General features: G+C 41.9%; 1 protein-coding gene across 2 annotated transcripts in view; it reads right to left on the bottom strand.

Annotated features, from left to right (window-relative positions):
• Nucleotides 1-24,106, bottom strand: part of TAFA1 (TAFA chemokine like family member 1) — a 368,460-nt gene that overhangs the window by 109,732 nt on the left and 234,622 nt on the right. For both annotated transcript variants that reach the window (XM_066594622.1, XM_066594623.1), the window contains exon 3: nt 23,498-23,545. In XM_066594622.1, the coding sequence (XP_066450719.1) occupies nt 23,498-23,545 (48 nt within the window). The remainder of the gene's footprint in view (nt 1-23,497; nt 23,546-24,106) is intronic.

Here is a 24,106-nt window from a genome sequence, read left to right as displayed (position 1 = left end):
GGAACCTTGATTGTGATTAACCCCCTGCATTAGATGAAAAACAGCCAAGAAAAATACACCCTTGGGGTGCAGAAACTTATGACTCATAAATATTAACAAAAAACCACTGAATATCAGAGGAGGTACTTAAAAGCCATGGGAGGGGTCATTCAGGTTTTGTGATTTTAATTGAAACATTATTCTGCATTTATACAGTATCTCCTTTGCAGAACAAGTATAAAAGATGGAAAAAAGATGTAGTGACATGTCTAGAAGGCCAAAGACCAAATGTTTTCAGGCCAGAGACATTGCTTTCGGGGATGTAGAGATAGTAGCAGTCACACCCAAGGCCTGGTTGGACATTGAAGAAATTAGAATAGAAACCATATAAGATGGCATTAGCATACACTTTTGCAAAAAGTTCGGTTGAGTTCAGACCGAACCAAAAGTTCACCAAAACCCTAGAACTGATGTATAAGACTATTGAGAAGCCATAAAAGACCTGTAAACCATTCTTAGTGCATTATATAGGGCTCTTAGACAGTGTTATACACCACTGTCTAAGACTAGTATTGAGTGAACTGAACCAGAAGAACCCTGTTTCGGGTAGAACTTTGCTTAAGCTTGGTTTCAGTTTGTGCGAAACTGAACTTTAATCAATGTTTGACGTGAAAGCGGGTTCTACTGATTTGGTTTGCTGAAGAATATTGAGATATAATAGGATATGGAAAAGCTGAAGAATAAGACAAACACTATTAAATTAATGAATAAAATAAAAGGAACTCATGAAAATGCCACCTGAAGATCTAACAAAAGACAAGACCTTTAGGAGACGGCATTCATAGAGAGGCAATGATTGAGGGTTCTATTTGCTGTGTACCACGGCTGTAGGTGCTAGTAGAGCTCATATATTAAATGTATCTATAAGCCCTCATTCACCTAATAAATGCAAAAAGAATGTCCATCTAGCCAATTATTTGGGAAACTATTATCCAAAGTAGAGGTAACTTTAGAAATTCATTTCAATTTTATGACCGAGAAGGAGCGGGGCAGGGTATTGTGACAGCTTCAGTCTGCCAACCTAACCGTACATTGGTAAACATACGTGCCACTGAATACATTACAACTAGATGGTGTTATAAGGTATATAAGAGAGTGATTATGATTAATTGTCAGCACATTGATGAGAGGATGATGTCTTGTGGTTATGCTAACAATATGCTACGGAAAGTAAGAGGTATTGCTGACTCCAAGACTAGGCAGGGATATCTTTTCACAAAAAAAAAAGTCAAATTCCTGATCTTCAAACATATACAGTGACGTTTTCTACAAGTTGCAGTCAATATTGCAACAATATTGTAGTTACAATCAATAAATGTTTAGTTTTATATAAGTATAAGGATACCAACGCGCCACAAGATGAAAGAACTGGATTTGACATTGACATTGACAATACAATCAGAGGATATTAAGACCCAGAGAGAAGAAAACTAAACAAAGCAGAGCACAACTAAGAAGCACGGCATTGCAGATACAAACAGGTAAGGTAAACAACAAACTACAAGGCTAGGAAGCAATGACCAAACTAGAAATAACCACATGTACACTACACTGAAAGAAACAAGCTAGGCTAGGAACAAGATATAATCAAAGAAGGAATACTAAATATAAGCACACATAGCTTACACTATAACCAACAACACATTGCAGGAGCCAGGAATATTTAAAGACAGGCTAACTAATCAGGAGCTTATCTCTAAACAAGCCTAAACTGCTGCACTGTGGTCAGGTGACCCACTATAATGGATCAGCTGTGAGACAACTGCATAGCAACTATCTCAACATCAAACTAGAAGACAGGAGAAGACAAAACAGAAGGAAAATTCCGTCTGATCGTACCAACAATAAGGATGGTACTGATGAAGCAAAGTTTAACTTAGCACTTAACATGGTAAATAAACTTTGGCAAGGAACTTTTTCTTGCCCTTTCAATAGCTTTTCAGTGGCTTTGGGGGTTAAGATACCTTGTTGTGGCAAATTGTAAAAAAGCCTCATGTGGTGCAGTGTTAAGGCAGTAGAAATGCAGTCCTAAGCTCTCTGTTAGGCACCTGTATTCCCAGAGGGTTGTGCTGGCTGGGATCTGTTGTACCACAGTGTTTCTAGCAGCATGGCTCCACAGGTGGTATTGATTGAGCTGGCTGTGTGTGTGTCTCCAGTCAGCCAATCACTCCAGGTCAGTATGCATATAAACTGTTTTACCAGGTGCGGGTGTGTTCAGCTTTCTCTGTTCTCATTCTCTCTCTATGTGTAATGTGGGCAGGTTCTATGTGTAGTGGCTGCAAGAAAGGTTTGTGTCTTGTGATTTTGCTTGGTTATGTCATTGGACTCCTGGTTAGTGTAGGGACTAGCGGTATTGCCAGGAGCCGTGACGTGGCCCACTATCTTCCCTATTTTGGCCAAATGTCAACAAGCACCTGGCATTTATAGCATTAACATCTGCTACTAGTGTTTGCATATTGGCTGCTGTATGGCGAGATTTTGGCTCTGTGTGTTTTCTTATCCTTTCCAGCTGTCCCTGTCGGTGGTGGCGTGTGTATGCATCCTAACCTGGGTGCTTGGTTCCTAGAAGCAGCAATAGCCTAGATCTGAAGACCGCTGGGTGGCCCCTATTGGGGCGATGTCCCCGCTCAGGTAAGTTAGTGTCACTTACCCCAGTAGAAGATAGGGACAGGTGTTAATCTGTGTGTGGTAGTTTTACCTGGTGTTCCCTATCAATCTGGATCACGTTCATGTGGGCCCAGTGGTCACTTGCCCACATGAATGTAAAACCCTCGCTCACAACCTGAATGTTGTGGGTTCAATCCCCGCTTGGTTCAGGTAGCCAGCTCAAGGTTGACGCAAAATGAGTACCCAGCTTGCTTGGGGGTAAAAGATGACTGAAGAAGGCAAGAGCAAACCCCCTCCCGCAAAAACAGTCTGTCAAGAAACATCATGATGTGACATCACCCCAGGAGTCAGTCATGACTCGGTGCTTGCACCAGGGGACTTTAACTTTACCTTCCTTGTTGCAACAAGTTATCAGTGTTGGATTAAATTTTGCTACATCTGTATTTTTCTAATTTTAAAGGCGTTGTCTGGGATTTTAGGAATTCTTTCTATTGATGGGGGTCTGCTGCTCAGATTAGTTGATTCCCGGTGGGGCTAGAAGCAGATAGCGCTCACAACATTGCAGTGCCCTGATTTAATACTGCAGGTACAGCTCACTCAATTCAATAGGTGTTGTGCCTGCAATACCAACCACGGTAGCTGCACTATGGATAGCCCAGTCTGCTTATTGCACTGTTCATACTGACAGCAGCATCTGGAATCAGCTAACTGGTGAGGAGCCCGATCGCAGACCCTCACGATCACCTATCTTGAGGATAGTTCATCAATAGAAAAAAACACCCAAAGTCCAGGGCAAAAGAGGATACTGATATTTTGCTACTGCAGCTTTTTAGCATATCATAGCTGTTCTCTCTCACTTATACCATATTATTTCCTCAGCTAGTTCCCATTTCTTCTAAAAAAAAAAAAAAGGAAAGGGGCCTCTACACAGTATTTTGCCCAGAAACCTCTACAGTAAATTGATTGGGCCCTAGATATACTTGTAAAGTATTTAAAAAGTATAGTCCTCTACATTAATGTTGGAACATTTAGTTTATCCGACTATTAGACCTACAAAGTTTTCGGCTGAGTTGTTTATTTTTAACTTCGTTGATCTGCACATGCTTTAGCAAAACCATTAAAATGTGAATGGAATTTGCAATTCCTATCCAAGGAAGTGCAGATCAGGCTCCTTGGATCATATAATGATCTGTGCAGATGTTGTACAGGTTCAGGCTGCTCTGTGATGTGAGACGTAATAAGAGAAATGCTATTACTGCAAAAAGTCATGTGCATGCAATTCCCTATACAAGAAAAATTACAATTCTCTACTTGCCTTTAAACAGGGTTCATCATAACCAGAAAAGTGTAAATACCTGCATTTTTATCATTGTGAAATATTGTAAAAGCAGAAACTAGTTGGCTGGATCAGGAAACTATGAGAAATGCAAAGAGAAAATCCGAAACTGTGAAGAAATGCTCGAAATAAGATGAAACTCAACAGAGAATGAAGTTCTGAACAATCAATTTTAATTCTAAACTGTTATACGTCTCGTGTGGTCCAAGAAACATGATAATCAGCAAGTACTGAAGCCATCATGTTGGGCAATAGAGCCATAAGAGCAATGAGGCATCAATTAAGTGAGTGCTGAAATGCTGTCCTGGGGTGGTGCTGACCATATGGTATTGACCACAGTCCACCGTTCATCTTCATTCTTGAATGGAGAGAGATCTGGGAATGGTGCTAGCCGAGGAATCACCGGGATATCTTTCAGAGCAGGCCTGTTGACTTTTCACTGTGTGGAGGATGGCATTAGGTACGCCTTGAAGGTATGGAAGTGCAATGGGTTGCAGCAACTCCTTAATGTAACGGTGTTTTGGCAATGTGTCTCTGATGTGTATTAGAGGTGACGATGGTATTCCAAACCATGTCTCCACATTGTCGAACTGTGTGGCACTCAAAAATGGCGGTAAGATCAACCCAATTGTCACGTTGCCTCCACACCCTCACTTGGTAATCATCATTACTAAGATAGATTCTTCAGTTGCTTAACACCGCACTGTGCTATGCATCACAATAGGTAGCTCTGGAGCGACACCACGCTCATGGTCATGGCATGGTATGAGTGGAAGTCTTTGCAACGGTTGGGTGGACCACAAACGCACCTCAGACAATTCATGATGTACTGTCATCGTTAATATAGGGGCATCCAAATCTGTCTGTACACTTCGCAGAATATCGCCAGCTGCAGATTGTGAAGTTGCTACTGCATGACACCAGATGCGTTGATCTGTGTTTCCTAACATTTGTGTTTCATCCACAAACGATCATTATTTGAAAGAATATTCTCAAAAAGATATTTCTTCCTTTTCCCTGGTGTCACTAAACATGTACGGTTACTTTGAAGGATTGTGACTGTTAATAAGGCCTAAAATATGTATGGCAGCATCTGCGTAGTGAAAGTTCACCAGATGATCATTCGTTCAATAGTTGTTCAACCATCAAACTACTTCTATCTAATGTGTGCGACCACCTTTAGAAAGTTATGGGGTCTCAGATCCCTATATGAGATCTTCTCACGTGTATCTATCTATCTGGCAAACCACCCTGCAAAAAACAGTCTGCCAAGAAAACGTCACGATGTGACATCACCCTAGGAGTAGGTCACAGCTTGGTGCATGCACCTGGAGACTTTACCTTTACCTTATCATTAAAAGTTTTTTGGGGGACAAAAAGTAAAATGACTATGGGCAGGAAATGATGGAAAATAAAAACTAATCAATACTCACCAATTAAATGTCCTCCCAAGTCCAGAGCAAACAACCTGTTGTGGTCCCTGCCACTCCAGACCTGAAAACTGCCATAAATTGCTCATGTGACTTCAGCAATCAATTACTTGTCTCAGCAGTGACAGCCTGAGATTGACCAAAGCAGTTGTTTGAACAATGAATGACGCATGACAGCTGCAGCAACTTTCAAGACTGGAGAGATTGGGACCTGGGGCCTGTACTTGTTGTTGGGGGGGGGGGGGGGGGGATATTTAGCATTTATGGAGGTTAGTATGGCTATTTTTTATTTTACTCTCCAGGAAAACGTCTTTAAAAAACCTGGTTACACGTCAGAAGTTTTAAAACAAACATTGGATGCAGTCACCCGACGGTTGTGCCAGAGTAGAGCGAGCGGTGTACAGAACCATAGTAAGCCTATTAGGCCTGTGCATCACTTACTCGGCTCTCTGAGCACAAAGATTCAAAGCGAAGGGGCAACGCACTGAGCTGATCACTTCTGTTCTTGGTGTTAGCAATCATTGGGGGTCTCAGCACCCAGACTCTCACTGATCAAATGTAAGAGGGACGATATTTGCAGTGTTATATATTTTATAAGTGATTAGGGTTGTGGCAAGGTTCTTTGTATAATGCTGAACTCCAGTGGCCATGTATAACTATTGTTTTCTTTGCAGGTTTCTATATAGAGTAAATGAGCTGCTCTGCCATTGGCTGCAATGGGCCGTGAGAGGCATGAGGTCCTTCAGCTCACTGGGATTTAATTTTTACCCTACGAGGAATCCACACCAGGATGAGCTGAAAATGAGTTGTGGCTGCCAGTTGGGTGCTGTCTCAGGCCCTCTGACACAGGGCTTCAGTTGGTCGGTATCTTGCTTGTAGATGGACGCCAAGAAACATATGGCAGAAAGCTTCCAAATTTTAGGGAATGCCCGTACCATCAAGCTCAACAGATTTTGGTGCCTCTGATGACTATAGCTGCCTGCAAGACCTAGTACTGTCATTGGCAACTGACACTCATGAGTTGTTAATAGATTGGCATAGTTGCCAGACTAAGCCTGTCCTTAATAACGAGGGTTATTGGGAAGAGTGTAATCGCAGAATGATCTGAAACATTTAAGCACGGAAACCTCCGATAACTCAGTAGCTTGTTATAAATTTTTTGCATTTTGGTTGATTAAATAAACCTTTGAAGCATTATGGTTGATCCTGCCTCTGTTGTATGTCCCAAGCCTCAGCTCTTCCTGTTGCAGGCATGTGACTGGGCTCAGTTTATTTGTATCGCTATGGGCCAGTGTCCAAGACACAGGTGGTGATCCAAAATCCTGAACCCTAGGAGAAGAGGAGCCCCTTCTCCTCCGTTGGCACTACCGTCAGCACTCAGGAAAAGGCACAAGTTGGAGAAAGGCCTTCACCTCAAACCTCAAAGAGGGCCTGAACACCACCCAGGGGCACTTCCTTTCACAAATCCACTGACATGTCAAAAACTTTTTCTAATACCATAGACACCCTTTAGGGCAGGGCTTTGTGACAAGACAGAATGTATATATATTCCCTGCATAATATATGTCATGCACTGCTGCATTTCTTGCTTCTGCAAGCACAATCTTGGATACTTATGCAGCCACTTTGTGTGCTATCTAGCTAATACTAATTTGCAAATGAGACCATATGGAAGCTGTTTATAGCAGCGGCGCCCCTTGCTCTGCCTTGTTATACTGCATTAGGAACATATACTTAGCCGTAAAATGCATTTAAAATTTTCCAATTTGTAATCTTAATTTATCATAAAAGGCGACGTGGATTTGTGCCAAAGCCGTGATTTAGTTTCACAAAATGTAGCAAATAAACCATTCAAAGCCTTCAACAAAACACTCGGGTAATGAATGAAGAGTCTGCTCCGAGAGACAATGGCAGCACTAGATTATGGAAGAATATTGTCTCTGATTAACAAAGAGTCATTGAGTCGAGAGCCAAGATCTACCAATATGAAGAGAACACATCTCCTGCACTGAACAAACACCATGGTAGAAACCAATTAAAGGAACATTAGATCAAACCACGACTTTTCTAAAAATAATACATTTTGTAGAGCGCTTCTTAGTGATTTTACTACCCAGGCTGAGAGAAGCTTCATTCACAGCATTTTGATGGGTAAAATAGAGAATAGAGAAGATTCCTCAATTTTAAAGCTAAATAATCCAAAAACCCTCTGTTCTAATGGAGTCTTCACAAGAGGAGGTAATATAGCCCAAGGCCTGAATAGGACTTCAAAGTAAAAGTGTATCTATATATTAGATCTTAAAGACAATTATTAAATAAAACTTTCTTCTTTTTTAAAAGTACACCTTAAAAAAAGGCTTCTTTTTCTTTTTTATAGCAGTTAGTGCTAAGGTAATACTGACATAAGCAGTCCACATAATACCACCATGTAGTACCCAAAAGTATGTAATATACAAAAAAAACTGACTTTAAGAGCCCACAAAATATTGGCAAATAGTTCACAAATACACTGAATGGCCACTTTATTAGAGACCCCATCTAGTAACGCGTTGGACCTCCTTTGGCCTTCAGAACTGCAGCAATTCCTTGTGGCGTAGATGTCTGCAGGAATATTGGCCCCTGTGGACAGGAAACATCTTGTAGTTGCCACGGATTAGATGGAGGTGCTGACATGTTCTGACCAGCTGACAGGAAGGGGTCATCAATTCATGCTGCTTACGCCAAATTCTGACCTCCCATCAGCATGGAGCAACAGAAATTGGGATTTATCTGACCAGGAGATCTTTTTCCATTGCTTAGTGATCAGCTTTTGGTTTCTCTGGCACTGGAACTGGTTATTTGCTGTTATAGCTTATCCGTGCTATGGAACGATGGGTTCTGAATTTGAACATGTAATCTGGAGCACCAGCATTGTATTCAGATAGAATTTTCCTGACTGTGCAGTGCCTGTTCATCAGTACAACTCCTGACATTCTCCTCTGACCCCTTTCACCAATGAGTTGTTGCTGTCCACGGGATTCCCTTTCGCTGGATGTTTATTTTTTTATCACACCATTCTCTGTATACACTTTACACCGTTACACAAGAAAACCCAACAAGATTGGGATAGGTTTCAACTTTCGGTGGTGTGTGTAATCTTGAGTTCCACGAACCAGGTTCTTCACCAGTACATTGGGTTATTTTGGCTTTACCACTGTACAGCATCCCCAAAGGTCCTGTGCTAATAATGTATTCAGGGCACAGTGACTGCAAAATTCAGGCAGTGGCTATAGTTATTTGGTTAACAGAAGTTCCTGCAAAACTAAGTTATATCAGTAGAGACTAGAGATGAGCAAGCATACTTGCTAAGAGCAATTACTCGATCGAGCATTGACCTTAGCCGAGTACCTGCCCGCTCGGAAGAAAAGATTCAGCTGCCGGCGGCGGGGAGCGGCGGGGGAGAGCGGGGAGGAACGGAGGGGAGATCGATCTCTCTCTCTCTCCCCCCGCTCCCCCCTGCTCACTGCCGCAACTCACCTGTCACCCGCGCCGACAGCCGAACCTTTTTTTCCGAGCGGGGGGATACTCGCTAAGGACAATGCTCGATCGAGTAATTGTCCTTAGTGTGTATGCTCGCTCATCTCTAGTAGAGACTCCGATTAGCACTCAGCATCTGTGGATCTATTCACCCCTGACCAGGGTAAACCATTTATTGACTGTGATAATTCTATATTGTGTGTACAATATTAAGGACACCCTATTCGTAGAGAACGGACTGAGTTCTAGAATTAAAGGGGTTTTGTCATAAAAATATAGTTCCTTATTGTGCATTCAGTAAAGTATTGTTTGTTCATCTGAACTAGAGATGAGCGAGTATACTCTCTAAGGCACATTACTCGAGCGAGTAGTGCCTTAGCCGAGTATCTCCCCGCTCGTCTCTAAAGATTCGGGGGCCAGCGGGGGGCGGGGGAGAGCGGGGAGGAATGGAGGGGAGATCTCTCTCTCCCTCTCTCCCCCCCCGCAACTCACCTGTCACCGGCCCCCGAATCTTTAGAGACGAGCGGGGAGATACTCGGCTAAGGCACTACTCGCTCGAGTAATGTGCCTTAGCGAGTATACTCGCTCATCTCTAATCTGAACTAATATAAAGTCTCTCCATTACCGGAGTCATATTCTGCACCTGTTACACCAACCCTTTACAATGAATCTATAAGCAACCGAGCCAATCCTACGGTAAAAGTGATGATGCTTCCAGCAATTATCTTCTGAGGAGCCTGGAATACCGAGTGTCCTTTGGTACCCCGTTTTTGATGTCAACATATAGAACAAATAGAACTTGACTCAAGCATACCGTCTGCTCCACATGTTGCAAACACTGTAATCACCAGTATAAAAAAAATGCAAAAAATAATCCAAAAATGTTTATAGTAAAAAAAAAAATTCATATAAAGTAGCAATCACCCAGCGCTCCACGCAAACACCCCATCTAGACTACGTTTCATGAAGCCCCGCTGTGCTATAATTGTAGTTTCTGATCCAGACGATTCCAATAATTTCTTTGTCTGTTTGAAGTAGCGGGCTGAGTTTGCAGACAATAGTCTGCAAAGTGCCTATTCAAGCACAGACAATTCGGATATTAAATCTTAAAGAGCCTATAGAGGAAGGCGTGAGATTATTCTTACTAAATTCTCTAATTATTACAAGGTATCATTAGCACGTATTGTGGAAGGCAGACGGGTTTCTGTGATGCTAAATCTCCCGAGGACAAAGAGAAGTGGATTCTGCTTGATAGTTATTTGCCTCCATCATAATACCAATAATGGAATTAATATCAGATCATATAAACGGGAATCTTTTATTCTCTACAGTACCGAGCAGCGATGAGAGAAACACTGAGGGAATTTTACCTTCAAATTAAGCATTTGAGTCATGAAACTCACCGACAATCATAATCTATTCGGAAATTAACTTGCTATCTGAAGCATAATGGCAGTAAAGGACATATTCAGTCGGAGAATGAAAACATGAACATTGGCATTTTTTACGGGAAATGTCTGGATGTAGCAGCATAATACGGCATGGAGGGGTCAGCCGAAGAGTTCTTTACTACTATTCCTCTTTTATTCAGGACACAATTGCAGTTAAAACCAATTTATGAGCGAGTTAGGAGGAGTACTTCATAACTTTCAAAGCAAGATGTATTCTTCCGGGCAAAGTTAGACAGCTGCTAACATTATTACTTCGGAAAGGTCTCTGCAAGTGTTTAAGGGTGGCTAATGCCTTGGAAATTTAAGGAAATTGGCGCCTCCATTATTTTATGCCCAATCCAGAACTAGAGGGACAGTGGTTACTCTTTTCCTTAGACTAGTACTTGGTGTCTCTTGTAAAAGAAAAAAAATGATCCAATTAACCCTTTCCAATCCAATTTGTATCCTGGTTTTCCTAGGGGGCTTACTCTTTTTCCGCTGTTATACAACGGCGCTATATGCTGGCTAAAGTCAGTACTGCATGAGGTGACATGTTGGATAGACTCCCGACAGCAGAGAGGCTGGCAACATACAGCAAGGGTACCCCAACGGACGTCTTCCAACATCAGAGCTGTACAGCCTTAAATCATAATGTCTTCAGAGGTCAGACAGTGGATTGGAAAGGGTTAAAGGGGTTGTCCGGCACTGACAAAAAAAAAAAAAATTTGGCTGCTTTCAAGTAGATTTCCGTGACTGTAGAAAAAAAGATTATAGGCTTAAACCCTTCAGGACCAGAGATTTTTCAGTTTTCTATTTTCGTCCCTTCCATCCATGGGTCATAACTTTTCTTATTTTTCCATTGATATAGCTTTATGAAGACTTGCGAGACGAGTTGTATTTTTTATTGGTACCATATAATGTACGGGAAAACTTTTAAACATTTTTGAGTGGGCAGAAATGAAAAAAAAGCACTTGAGGGTTATCCGTCACGGCTTTTTTAAGGTTCTGTTATCGACGGTATCTTGCAGGCTATCGCTGTGTTTAATATAATCATTATTTATGTTTTGGAGAAATGATAAGAGTTGAAGCAATAAATAGTGGGATTTTTTATGTGTATGTATTGGTGAAACATTTGTGAAATGAATTAAAAGAGTGGTGACAGATAACCCACAATTACAAGAAAAAATGCTATTGTGCAATTTTTTTTTTTTTGGGGGGGGGTTACTTTATAAAGCGTTCACTGCACAGTAAAAATGATGTGGTTTGTTATATGGGTCAGTGCAATTAAAGTGATAGCAAGCTTAAATAGTTTTTCTGTGTTTTCTATTTTTAAAAAGTAAATACTTAAAAAAAAAAAAAAAAAAAAATATATATATATATATATATATATATATACATATATACATATTTCCGTTGCCATATTCTGAGACCTGTAACTTTTTATTTTTTTGTCGATTGGGTTGTATGGAGGCTCGGTTTTTGCAGAGGTGAGCTGTAGTTTTTATTAGTATTCATTGGGAAACACATCTTTTTCATCGCTTTTTATCTACATTTTCTGGTAACTGGGGTAACTTAAAACCCCTCACTATTCTGGCATTCCATCCTTTTTTTTGTTCTGCCTTCACTGGTAAGTATGATAAGCACCCTGTTATGGGAAATAGTGGCTCTCTGGGGGTTATACCACTTTGTGTCCAATATGGTACAATAATTAACAAACCAAGATGCTATGAGTGACGAGGAACCAGAAGATAATTGTTCTCAACCAGCAAGAGAATGCAAGGGCATGTACTGGCCGCCAGGGGCATAACTATAATGGGTACAGGTGATGCAGTTGCACCCGAGCTCTGGAGCCTTAGTTCTCTTCCCTATATAAGAAGACCGGTACTATAAATAAAGCATTATAGTTGTTACAGATTCTGCATTGGGGTCCAGCAGCTTTGAGTTATGCCTCTGCAGGCTACATTGGTCACGTGCGTCCTTGGCTAGTCTATATGTGGGGATGCTTTGCCATCCAGATGTAGTATGGCTTTTGACAAGAGAGTGTGAAAGCTGTGACAGTAGGGCGAGACAGTAAAATTCATGAGAGACAGTTCTTACCGGAGTCACCATCAAGAATGCACCATTACTACACGTACAAGTAGGTTACATAAAAGACCATAGTAGAAAGCTGGCCTGTGATAGTTGAAAGGCCAAATCTGTTAGTAATGTGACCGAAGTTGCAGCAATGAGTCGAATAGCATCTACAAAAGGCGAGATTGGCACCTGATTTTTCCACAGGTATTCCGTCTCTAAACCCGCAGTAAGAGACATTGTTCCTTAAAAAACTCACATTTTAAAGGTTTTTAGAAGTCAAAAAATGACATGTTAGTTCCTTTTTTCCTTGCACTAATTGACTACGGCACAAATTCCTGTTCAAGTGAAAAGAACATTTTAATTTCATGATTTGCTGTGGAAATTGGCAGCAAATTTCTGCCATGTGAACATACCCTAAGATAATGGAGACAGAGGCCACCAACTGGACGGAGCCGAGGAGGGAATTTGGTATTGTGCCACCACCCTGTGAACCATGGCACTGTCCAAAATGTTCTAACAAGTATCCTGCTGGAGAAAGACATTTGTTTGCATTGATACTGTTTGCACTAAGTGACTGTTCCCAAATGGCTGAGTACTACTGGCATTGAGATTGTCCCTAAGAGGCCAAAACAGGCTTCGGACGTCTTCCCAGTGTTTGCTGGCTTGCATTGTTGTTATTGATATGCTACTATGTGTACGGCCAACCTGCCCTTTGATTAGTGTTGTTCTTGCCATGATATTAAATTTTATTAAGCCATACCAAGGAATTTGCCCAATTTTCAAAATGCCGCAAGTAACTGAAGTTATCTTTTGGCTAACCAACAGGAAAAAAGCTGAAGAGGGTGCAGTGATAGCGGTTAAACCTTGGCCCTGTTGCCAGAGGGGGTTGCTTCATACGAAGACACCAGTAATATAAATGGTACATGTTAGGTGAGGGATCCTTACCTCCAGCCTATCAAAAGAACTAGCTACTTTGGCTTCTCAAGTGAATAGAGTTGAGAAGCAATACTGGATGCAACCGATGCATGTGCACTGCTTCTACAAAAGCAGCAGACCCTTTTTTTCTAATCCCTGAGGACCCTTTTAAATATATTTATTACACAATGGACTTTGGAAACTGCTGCCTTTTAAGCTTTAGTTTTTCTCCAGCAGGTGCGATGACCCAAGTCGTAGATGCTGTAGCATCAGCAGATGCTACCACGTTAACTGGAAGGAATGCCTTGGCTTCGGATCATCCAGCCCAAGGACATGACATTGTGCCAATAAAGTACTCCCTTGCTTCATTATTGTGTCTGGACATATTCTTTTTGTTCTTGATGTAAGATGCTGAGCTAGTAATTTCTTGCTCGACATCCTCATGGACGTTCGGTCTACTTTTCACTAGTTGTCGTGTATCTAATTAAGTTACCTACCAAATTATATAGATTAATGGATAGTTAATAGTGTGTGAACAAAGTTAATGGAACATTTTCTAGCATAATAAGTACCAAGGAAAGGAAATATAAGGACATATGGATAGTGTATAGGTCCTAAAAGCTTCCTTTTAGAGAATTTTAATTAGCTGAATGTTTAATCTGAATGAATTGCTTTGGCAACTTTTCAGTGACTACGTAGAAAAGCCTTGAAACTTGTAGGTACATCAGAATCAGATGAAATATACTTTAGGGTATGCAAGATAGTTGAAAACTTTGAACAGTACTGTATATGTTGTGCTAGGATCAAGGGTTTATATAGCATTGAGGTTGCCTATGTGACCATTGTAGGGTCAAATGTTAGTCTATAGGCATTGTTTTTTGTCATACACATCGATTGAGGTGAAAAAAAAAAATTATAACACCACAAACCTTGTGGGTGGGACAACCTAAGGCTGGGAGGGGTTGTTAAGGTTATCCCACCCCTGAGCAGCGTAAGACGTTATATATCTATTGTTTACTGTAGCCTTACAGTGACTAATAGTGACAAAATGTTATGGCAAAAGGTACCTGGCTGGCATTACAATGTTGGGTGATGTAATGCAGCTTTGCCCTTTTTACAAGTGAACAACCCTCTCTACAACATTCATATGCCGTAAGAGGGAGTATCGTATGGAAATGGGTTGTGTTCATAAGGTCAGAATGTCCATAACAAAATATTAACTGAACATATGCTACTATAACGACTATGTACATGGCACAAAGCCTGTACCGCTCCTTAAAGGGGTTGTACCACAAATGACTTTTATTACCTAGCTATACGAGTCTGATTAGTGGGGGTCTCTTTAATATATAGCCATGTATCTTCCATATGCTGCCATATAGGATCTGCCAGGCACTGCTCCTAGCACAGAATACCTTCATACATACAAATGTCCAATGGAATGCAACAGCAAAAACATCCATATGCCTCTGGATGAAATTAGAGGCACACAGAGGTACAGTAGAGTCATAGACCTCTATGACAGCCCTATTATAACTCCACCATTTTTTTGTGCATGGGTTCTAACTTTGATTCTCTGCGCAGGAAGAGCGATTGCATGAACAATCGTTCATTCCTCATAGAGTCTAAATCGTCCTCTAAAATGCTGAGTATAAGAGCGCCAATCTTCATGATTGACAAGCAAAAAGGACCCTTCATAAGAAAGAATTTCTGAATTGATTTGCTTTGTCATTTGCTGATGTTATATTGCAGCACTGTGCTGGATTATCAGATTTGATGGATTATCAAATGCCAGATTAAAAGGCATTTCACTGCATTTCTGTATTTTTCGCCAGCATTTCATTCCTTCTACCTCCATTTATTTTATTCCAAGAACATATAAATGCCTCAATCTAATAATTACTGCTGTAAGTTACTGCAGTGGTTTTACCATCTTTACATACTAATTGCTAAGAATTTTCTTTGATAAGCCATTATTAGCTGCGGCTCATGTCTACCTCCGTACTTCAGATAAGCCTGGCTGCAGAAAATGCCATTCAGCGATGGATTTAAATACTCTCTCCTGTAGTTAATTCCTGCACTTTGAGAGACATGGAAGGATTCAAACAGAGCCCAATGCAAATGAGATTCTTTTATTTATTGTGAGCCTTAGAACTGGGTTCCCTAAAAGACCTTAACCCCGACTTTAACACTGCTCACTTAATTACATCTAGAAAAGGTTAGAAACTTTTTTTTTCTTATAACAGACTCGTATTCTCTGGAAATTATCTTAGTCTAAAATATAATTAATCATCCTCTGTCATACTTTTATTGTACGGAGCAGTCTCTAGAGTAGACTCGGTATTCATCCTTCATTCAAATTCTGGTGACCTTCCTTCTTTCTAAGACCTCAATGGATTCCTGCCCACAGCCTAGAAAACACTGGATACTGTTAGACTCATTTGTCAAGCGCATTATCAATGTACGAGCCCCACTTCTCTGCATATGTTTAACATTTTCCCTTATAGAGACGTTGAACTATTCACGTGGCTGGCATCTGTCTATGTGCGTTGGCCAAAAAATTCTGGTTCGGAACGCTGCAGCAAACAATAATAAAAATCTTCATGAATAGATTATTTTCCTACTGTATGGTAAACAACATTTGCATATTGAGATCAGTTTGCTTTGGTTCGTTAAAATGATTTGATTTATCAGGATCTACAGTAATTGGGGTTGTATTCACAGAGAGAGAGAGATATGGAAGCTCTAATTGGCAACCAAAAAAAGTGCCGTTGGATAAGGAGGAAGTGTGAATTTTGGGCGTATGAAGAGGTTTCATTATTTAATATCCTTGGGGTTATTGAGGCTTAATATCCTCTGTTAGTCTAGATCAATTAAGAGTGTAATTTAAAGTAACTCTGGTGGTCTAGGAATTGAAGAGGTCAGTGCTACCATTCTCGGTAGTGTAGTGTATTAAAGAGGTCAATTCCAAAATCCATGTTGGTCCACAGCACTCAAGGGGTCAATGCAAGCATTCCTGGTGTTCAAAGTACTGTTAGGCTGGGTTCACACAGGGCGGATTTGCCGGGGAAATTCCGTCCGGAATTTCGCTGCAGCAAATCCGCCTGCGGTTGCTAATCTCGGGATTAGCCGGCCACGTGGACGAGATTTGTCAAAAATCTCGTCCACACGGGATGGCCAATCTGTCGCTGCAAAGCCGGCGCTGCAGCGCGGGTTCCCCAGTTGCAGCATGTCACTTTTTTCCCGTTGCGGCCGCTCTCTGCTTTATGGGAGCGCCAGCCGCAACAGAAAAGCAAGCGGCCAAGCCACTCCAAAACTCGCGACTAAGTGCCGCGGGTTTTGAGGGCTCAGTCACACGGGCGCATCGGCACCCGTACACCGGCTCCAATGCGCCCGTGTGACTGACAGTTAGAAGACGGCCGTACCTGAAGATGGACGTCTCTCTGCAGCGCTGATGAAGGAACACATGACCGGCAATGAAGCCGGTCATATGTCCTTTCCTCCGGCGCTACAGAGAAACGTCTGTCTTCAGGTACGGCCGTCTGCTACCTGCAGTAACACGGGCGCCGATGCCGATGCGCCCGTGTGACTGAGCCCCGAAGCTGCGCTTTTCCAGCGGTAATCTCACGTTTTTTTTGCTGCAGCCAAACCGCGAGATTTCTTGCAGGATTCTGCTCTGTGGAAACCCAGCCTTAGGGTCAATGCTCGTATCTTTTATGATCTAGTGCATTAAGGGGGTTAATGCCAAAAGGAGGTCTACAGTATGGATTAGGAGATTATTGTTATAATTCTTGGTGGTTTAGGACAGCAAAAAGTCCCACTGACAATCGCGTGAAAAAAAAACGTGCAAGAAAAACTAAGTGTGCAGGAGCCCTAAGAGTTTAATGTTTACTTCTCTAGACCACCAGGGATGTTAAATATTAATGTAAGAAACCTTGTTGGTCTTGGGTAGTAAGGGGAATGTTCATGTCTGCTTTCCTGATGGTTTGCAGCAGGGATTGGGTTAATCTAATCAAACCTGGTGGTTTAGAGGAGTACGGGGATAATGTCAGGGCCCCTGGAAGTTTAGAGCAGTAAGGCTTTGATTTTAGTATCCATGGTGTTCTACAAAAGTGAGGTGTTTATTTTAGTATCCATGGTGGCCTTGGCTAGTAAAAGAGCTGTTCATGTCTGCATTGCTGGTGCTCTAGGGCAGGCATGGGATTAATGTAATCACCTTTGGTGGACTAGGACAGGGAAAGGTTTAAAGGGGTTTTCCTGAATTTTACTATTGCTGATCTATCCTCAGGATAGGAATGCTTACATTAACCTGTTTGCTATGGTAGACCACAAGGAATTACACTTAATTATTACATTAATCTAATCCCTAGTGTAGACCACCAGACATTTTGGCATTGACATGTTTTATACTCTAGACCACTAAGGATGGAGAAAATGACCCTTTCAGTACTTTGACCACTAGAATGCTTACATTGATTTCTTCTCTGCTCTATACCAATATGGATTTTGGAATTGACCTCTTCAATACACTACACCACCAATAGTGATGCCCTATCCTCAGGACAGGTCAGCAATAGTTGATTGGTGGGGGTCTATCACTCAAGACCCCTGATATTGGGCCAGCTGTGAGTGGGAATGCAGCTCTGCAGCAATAACTGAGCTGTGCTGCAATTACCAACCCGGGCCACTGCGATGGTGGTGGAGTTGTCAGCTTACAGCTTCATCCCTGCTGTCAGCTAGCCCAATATCAGCTGACTGCTGGTGATCTTGAGTAGCGTACCAATGCTGATTAACTATTGATGATCCATCCTGAGGATAGGTCATCAAAGGTAAAGTTTTGGAAAACCCATTTAATGTTAGCATCCCTGGTGGTCTAGAGTAATGAAGGATTAATGAAATCACTCCTGGTGGTTTACTGTGGTGAAGAGGTTTATGAAATCCTTCCTTATGGTCCAAGGCCATGAAGGGGTTGATGTAAGTATATGTGGTAGTTTAGAGCAGTAAGTGTTTAATGAGAGCTTTCCTTGTGGTTTTGGATAGTAAGGGGTTCAAGTTCTTCGAATACCCGGTGGTGTAGGACAGGGATGGCATTAATGTCAGCATCTCTCATAATGTAGGACAGGAAAAGCAAATAGTTAATGTCAGCATCCCTGGTGGTCTAGGGTAGTTAGGGAGTAATGTAATCATCCCTGGTGGTCTTATATGATGAAGAAGTTAATTGTACCCGGTGTCTATCATACCTCACAAGCTCCAGTAAAAACTTTAATTTCTTAAACCACGCTATACCTGCTCTGTAATTAGTTACTATGGGCAATAAGAACAGGTTTTAGGTTTTGATAAATGAGACCCTAATTAATTTATGTACTTTTGTGTTACTTTTTGACCTGAGGGGGAATAAAGAGAATGAAAGACTAATAGAACCGTATAAGGAATTGAAGGAGATGACAAGGAGGACTGATAAAAGGACGGTTCCTGGGGCAGAAGACGTGGCCGATTCTCTTTGCAAATGCACTTGTCAGTCTGTTGCATTCATTTCAAGTAAATATAGCAGCAGAAGGTGGAAGCTGTAATCAGGTTGAAGTTTTCTTTAATTAATATGTCTAATGTTATCAGGCAGACAAAGTGTGAAGAACGTGACTCCTCATTGTGGTGTGAGGAGAATGGAGAAATATTCGCTGGGTATGGAATATACAGTAGTTGGCGCTGGTTCAAAGTGAGAGGAAAACTTTTGTAGCAAGAAGCTATACCGTACACTGTATTTATCAGGGGCGAGAAAGTAAAAGTCCTTTAATCCAGTGCTTATGGGATGTGGTAATATGGTTTAGCAAAATATAGAAAATATAATTGTAAGGGGAAAGAACCCCCATCACCTTGTAAGAGCTTCAATAACTATGACTGCTACCATACTGTTAAGGAGACACTCCAGTTTCAAAACAAATTTCTGTCCCGGGACCATGTATGTGTGTGCGTGTGTGAGAAGGGGTATATTAACTGATGTCGTTCTTTGCTGTCCCTCTTTGCTGGTTTGGGACGCTGTTTTCAGCTGTCTAAGATAGCAGCTACTCTTTTCAAGTTACCTAATGCACACTGTGTCCCGATCTCTGATTCTCCAGCACTGATCACAAGAGAGCAGATACAGTGCACTGGTCGTCTAATACTACCAATGCACTATGCGGATTAGGTAGTCTGAAGATAGCATTGACCATCTTGTATGGCTGAGAACAAGACCTAAAACCAGTGAATCAGAGGAACATCAGCACAAAAGACCAACAGCAGATAATATAATTACGTCCTCCAGTTCCAGAACAAAATTTTGTCCCAAAATTGGAGGGTTGCTTTAAGTGAAAAAGTATTTGCCCCATAAATGTAGTTCAGGGCAGAGAAGGCTAAAAAATCAAGGATGGTACCAAGGACCAGTCCCTTGAATGGGGTTCTGTCGTTAAAAAAAAAATTCTATACTCACCTATTCTTCCCCAGGCAGACTTCTTATCCCATCTTCTCCTTGCTGATCTTTTCCAGTCCACCGAGTCACCTCACCTCCAGCCGTTCGGATCCTCTTCTTCTTGTTATGAAGCGTGCATTCCTCGCATTCTTCTTCCTGCAGGTCAGTGAAGGACGCGTCCCTGTGACGTAGCGTTCGCTGGCTAGGAAGGAATGCTGATCTACTGCAGAGACAGCACACATGAGCAGTCTCTAAAGTACCTCAGCACTCCGTGCTAGGCTATGAAGTAGTGACGTAGCGTACATTGCCGGACAGGAAGAAGACTGCCTGCGAACGTATGTAATGTCACAGGAAGCAGAAGAATCAGCCAGCTGGAGGTGAGGTGAAGTGACCTGGAGGGCTGCAGAAGACAGGAGAAGATTGTCGGGGAGCAGATGAGGTAAGTGGACAGCCTGGGGAGGAATAGGTGAGTATAGATTTTGTTTTTTTTTAAAGACAGAACCCCTTTAAAGAGCCACTGTAGGGAAACTTTCTATTGTTTCCCCAAGATGCAATTACTAAATTAATAAAAAAAATTGTGACCATCTGAAGCATTGGTTTCCGATGTATTCATTCAGATAAGCGCTTTTTACCCACATAAAAACGTTGCACCGGGATTAATAGGCATCAGCGACTGAAAACGGCGACTGATTTTATATGCAGACTGAAAAGATAGGTCTAGCCCTATCTTTCGGCCAATATACATTGGCGGCTCCCGTAGACTCCTATTGGAACTGCAAAAAAAAGGGAGGGGGTTTAGCAGCGCCCAATGTTGCGAAAAGATTACAGCTGCCACTATTTAACTAGAAGTCATTCTGAGGATTTATGCTGACCGAGGGTTTTCTGCGCTGCAGCGTATATACGTCGCACCCGCTCGTGGATGAGAAAACGCAAATTTTGGCTGCTATTCTTCATTCACATGATTTTTGGCCGTGATGAGGCCAGCGTGAAAACGTATTGCTCGTGTGAATGAGGCATTAGGCTGTATTTTCATGCGCAAGTTCTGTGATATCCTACATGGACTGACCTTGTACTGAAAAACAACCCATAAAATTGAATGGGTTAATTCACACATGCGAATTTTACTCGGACTAATAGTTGAAGTTTAAATAATCGCAACACGTCCTATTTTTGTGTGATTCTTGTATAAGAATCACTGATTATTTTCTATGGGAGCGTTAAAAAAATGGATTGCACTTGCATAGCATGCGAGTGCATCTGCTGTCTGTTTTTAATATACGTTACTATGAAAAAAAGAACCAAGAAGTGCAGAGTAGCAAAAAACGTGTGAAAAACAAATGCAAGCGAATGAAAATTGCATTACTAATCGCAATAAAAAGAAAATGGTCAATTTTTCTGAAAATCGCATTTGGTGGGGTGGTTCTCAATAAATAAAAGCAGGTCTGCATAGGAGCAGAGGGTATTATGACACAGCAGTAAATGAAGGAGAGAAAATAGGTTCTCATGAGTTATTGCCAAGGTCCACCAGGAAAGTTGCGATTTGCTACATATGCTAACTTTATGACTTTCTGAAAGCATCCCAGTACAAGTTCCTCGCCCAAATCTACCTTGAGCTAAAGTTGTGTATTGATGGAACTGTTGCACCAAGTTGAATAAGCTTCTAGGCAAAGAAATATAGCCTGTATGTGCTCACCTGCCGTCCCATCACCTGGTTCCAAGACGGGCCCTTTTCAAGCATTATGCCCTGTCAGACCATATGGCCAAACTAGACCTCACCCAACGTCCAACAACCTCGCTCCAGGTAAGCCCTGAAATTACCTAAGTCCCCTAAAGCCATAAGAGCCTTAAAAAAAAAGCTCAATTCCGGTCTGGTGCCCCTTGATCCCTTGTGACTAATGGTGTGACTACGCAAATCCCATAGCACAGTGGAAGTCACTGTCTCTATTAATTTCCATGAGACTCATAGTAAAGAGTAGAGATAGTGATTTCCGGTCTGCTATAGGTTTCGGTTAGTCGCACTATTAGTCACATGGGATGACGGAGGACCACAGGGGAACGGAACCCTCATCAATGAAGGAGAAGATTAACACTGTATATTAATTGCCTAGTAGGCACAGTATAGCAATTGCACTCTAGGGAAATGGTAAAAAGTTTCCTCGGAGTGGCTCTTTAATCAAACTAACATCAGGTTGCCCAACAAAAGAACCAGTTCAGTACCAAAACGCGTCGTATCACCACTGTACAATAGGCAACCTTCTGTTGATGTTCTAACGTGCAGTAATTGAGCACATCGGTGTAAAGAGAACTGTCAGCTTTCCTGACTTGTCTGTTTCAGTAAATTCTCAGGTTTCCCATGAAATAACAATTCTGGAACATCCTTTTTTAGAACTCTGCATTGTGTTGCAACCTCTGCTACTTTTCCTGGAAATATGAGGGGGTACCCAAAAGAAGCAGGAATCGTCTCCTGGTGGTGGGGCGTTACTAGTACTGGCTTCTGTTGCTGGGTGAATGTCTGCGGAGCCCTTCTGAGGCGCTACACCAACCAACATTGTTGGGGAAGGTTGCGTTTGGCTCCAGTGATTCCAGAAGAAGATTTATGCTTCTTTGGGTACCCTCTCATATATTAATAAATGGAAAACTGTATGTTACCATTTTTTTTGTCCATATGGTGTGTCCATACGTAGTCTGACATTGTCAGCACTGGCCACACAGTGTCAGTAGGAATTCCACCTCTTGGACAACGAGAATGGTATCACCCAGTTGTCAATGTATTCACACATTTCCAGGAGGAATAATGGAGGGACATCACAACTTGGAGTTCGAAAAAAAAAAAGTTTCTTCTTTGGCTACAAGTCAATCATTTTGTTTATATTTCCAGACACAGAGCCCTGAAGAGGAGAAAAAAGCCCCCCAAAAGTATCCAGAACACAATGTACATGGGTGGTGGACTCTTCTCTGAGATAATGGAAAGATTATATCCACCTATAGTTGGTTTCAAATACAGTATTAGACTCCGATTAAGTTGACTTTCCTTTTTTCAGCAAGGCATAGCATAGCTAGAGGTCTATCAGGGTACGAGTCCCATTGGATGGGTTCAAGGTTGGTTCGCTGCCTGGCCAGTAACACACTACCTCGCACAGTAACTAAGTCCACAGGCTGCTGCCAGTATTTATTTTTTACCGGCCATAAAAAATCAAAATCAGCTGAGAGGCCCTGTGGCCAGGCAGAACCCCCAACCATTCAGCATCTCCCTCACTCGGTTTAGCTCCTGTCCTGTTTTAACCAGAGGCTGTGACCCCTGACCTCTCCTCCTGTTGTCTATGTCCTATATGTAGCGCAGGTGCCGAAAGGACAGGTCAGTGGCCACAGCTTCTGATTATAACAGCGGTGTCTGAACGGGAGCTAGACAGAATGTGTGACATACTGGATGGCCACTAAAATAACGGAGGTAAAACCATAAGTCGTGATAAGCCGTGCCCCCAATCCACACTCCTTTTATCTTAGTGGGTATCTCTTTGTGATAAAGGTGGCAGCCCCAGTTCCAGGGGGTCCCAGCAGGCAAACTTACCTTTGTTAAAGTATTTAAATATAAGGCAAACAGAATCTTTTCTCCTGGTGATTGAAGGCCTAGTTATGGCTTTGAAGTCAGGTATAATTAATGAGATCGGAGTGCATTAGTATATATATTGCAGAGGACGTCATCACTTACCGATTTCTCCCAGTTTTCTGTGGTTTGGAAAGTGGCCTGAAGAAAATCCTAAAAAATAAGATGAAAACAGATTAGAAAAATGTAAACCTTGCAGAACGATCTTCACAAATAACTAATGAGTCAATACGTAGTGGTAGATTATAAACCAGCCATTTATATTACATAAGCGGTTGATGGCGTACCCGTCATGTCCCACCAACAGCTGACATAATTTAGCAACGCTATCTATTGTTAAACTCCCTCCCTTTGCCGGCAGCTCCTACAGGCTTCTATGGGAGCTGCCGGCTGATTGCGGCCAAAAGATAGGGCAAGACCTATCTTTTTTGGGCGCATGTAAAATCAGCTGCTGAATATGCTATTTTTTTCGGTCGGACGATTTTGCGCGGCTAAACAACGCCCATCTTAATGGAACCTAAATAACGCTCGTGTGAATAAGGCCTAATGGTGCGGGGAAGGTTTTCTTGGCACACAGAGTCCTCTGTTACCTGTGGAGGGGCACCACAATGAATTGCTGCAGTCCTGAAGGCCAAAGGAGGTCCAACGCTCGATGGCCATTCAGTGCGTCTCCTCTAATAAGTATCCAGTATTATTCCAACAATTGCCCACAAC

This window comes from Eleutherodactylus coqui, chromosome 3 (genome assembly GCF_035609145.1).
Source record: "Eleutherodactylus coqui strain aEleCoq1 chromosome 3, aEleCoq1.hap1, whole genome shotgun sequence".
NCBI classification, from domain to species: Eukaryota; Metazoa; Chordata; class Amphibia; order Anura; family Eleutherodactylidae; genus Eleutherodactylus; species Eleutherodactylus coqui.
The sequence above is the reverse complement of the archived record's forward strand: the minus strand, read 5'-3'. Positions and strand labels throughout refer to the sequence as shown.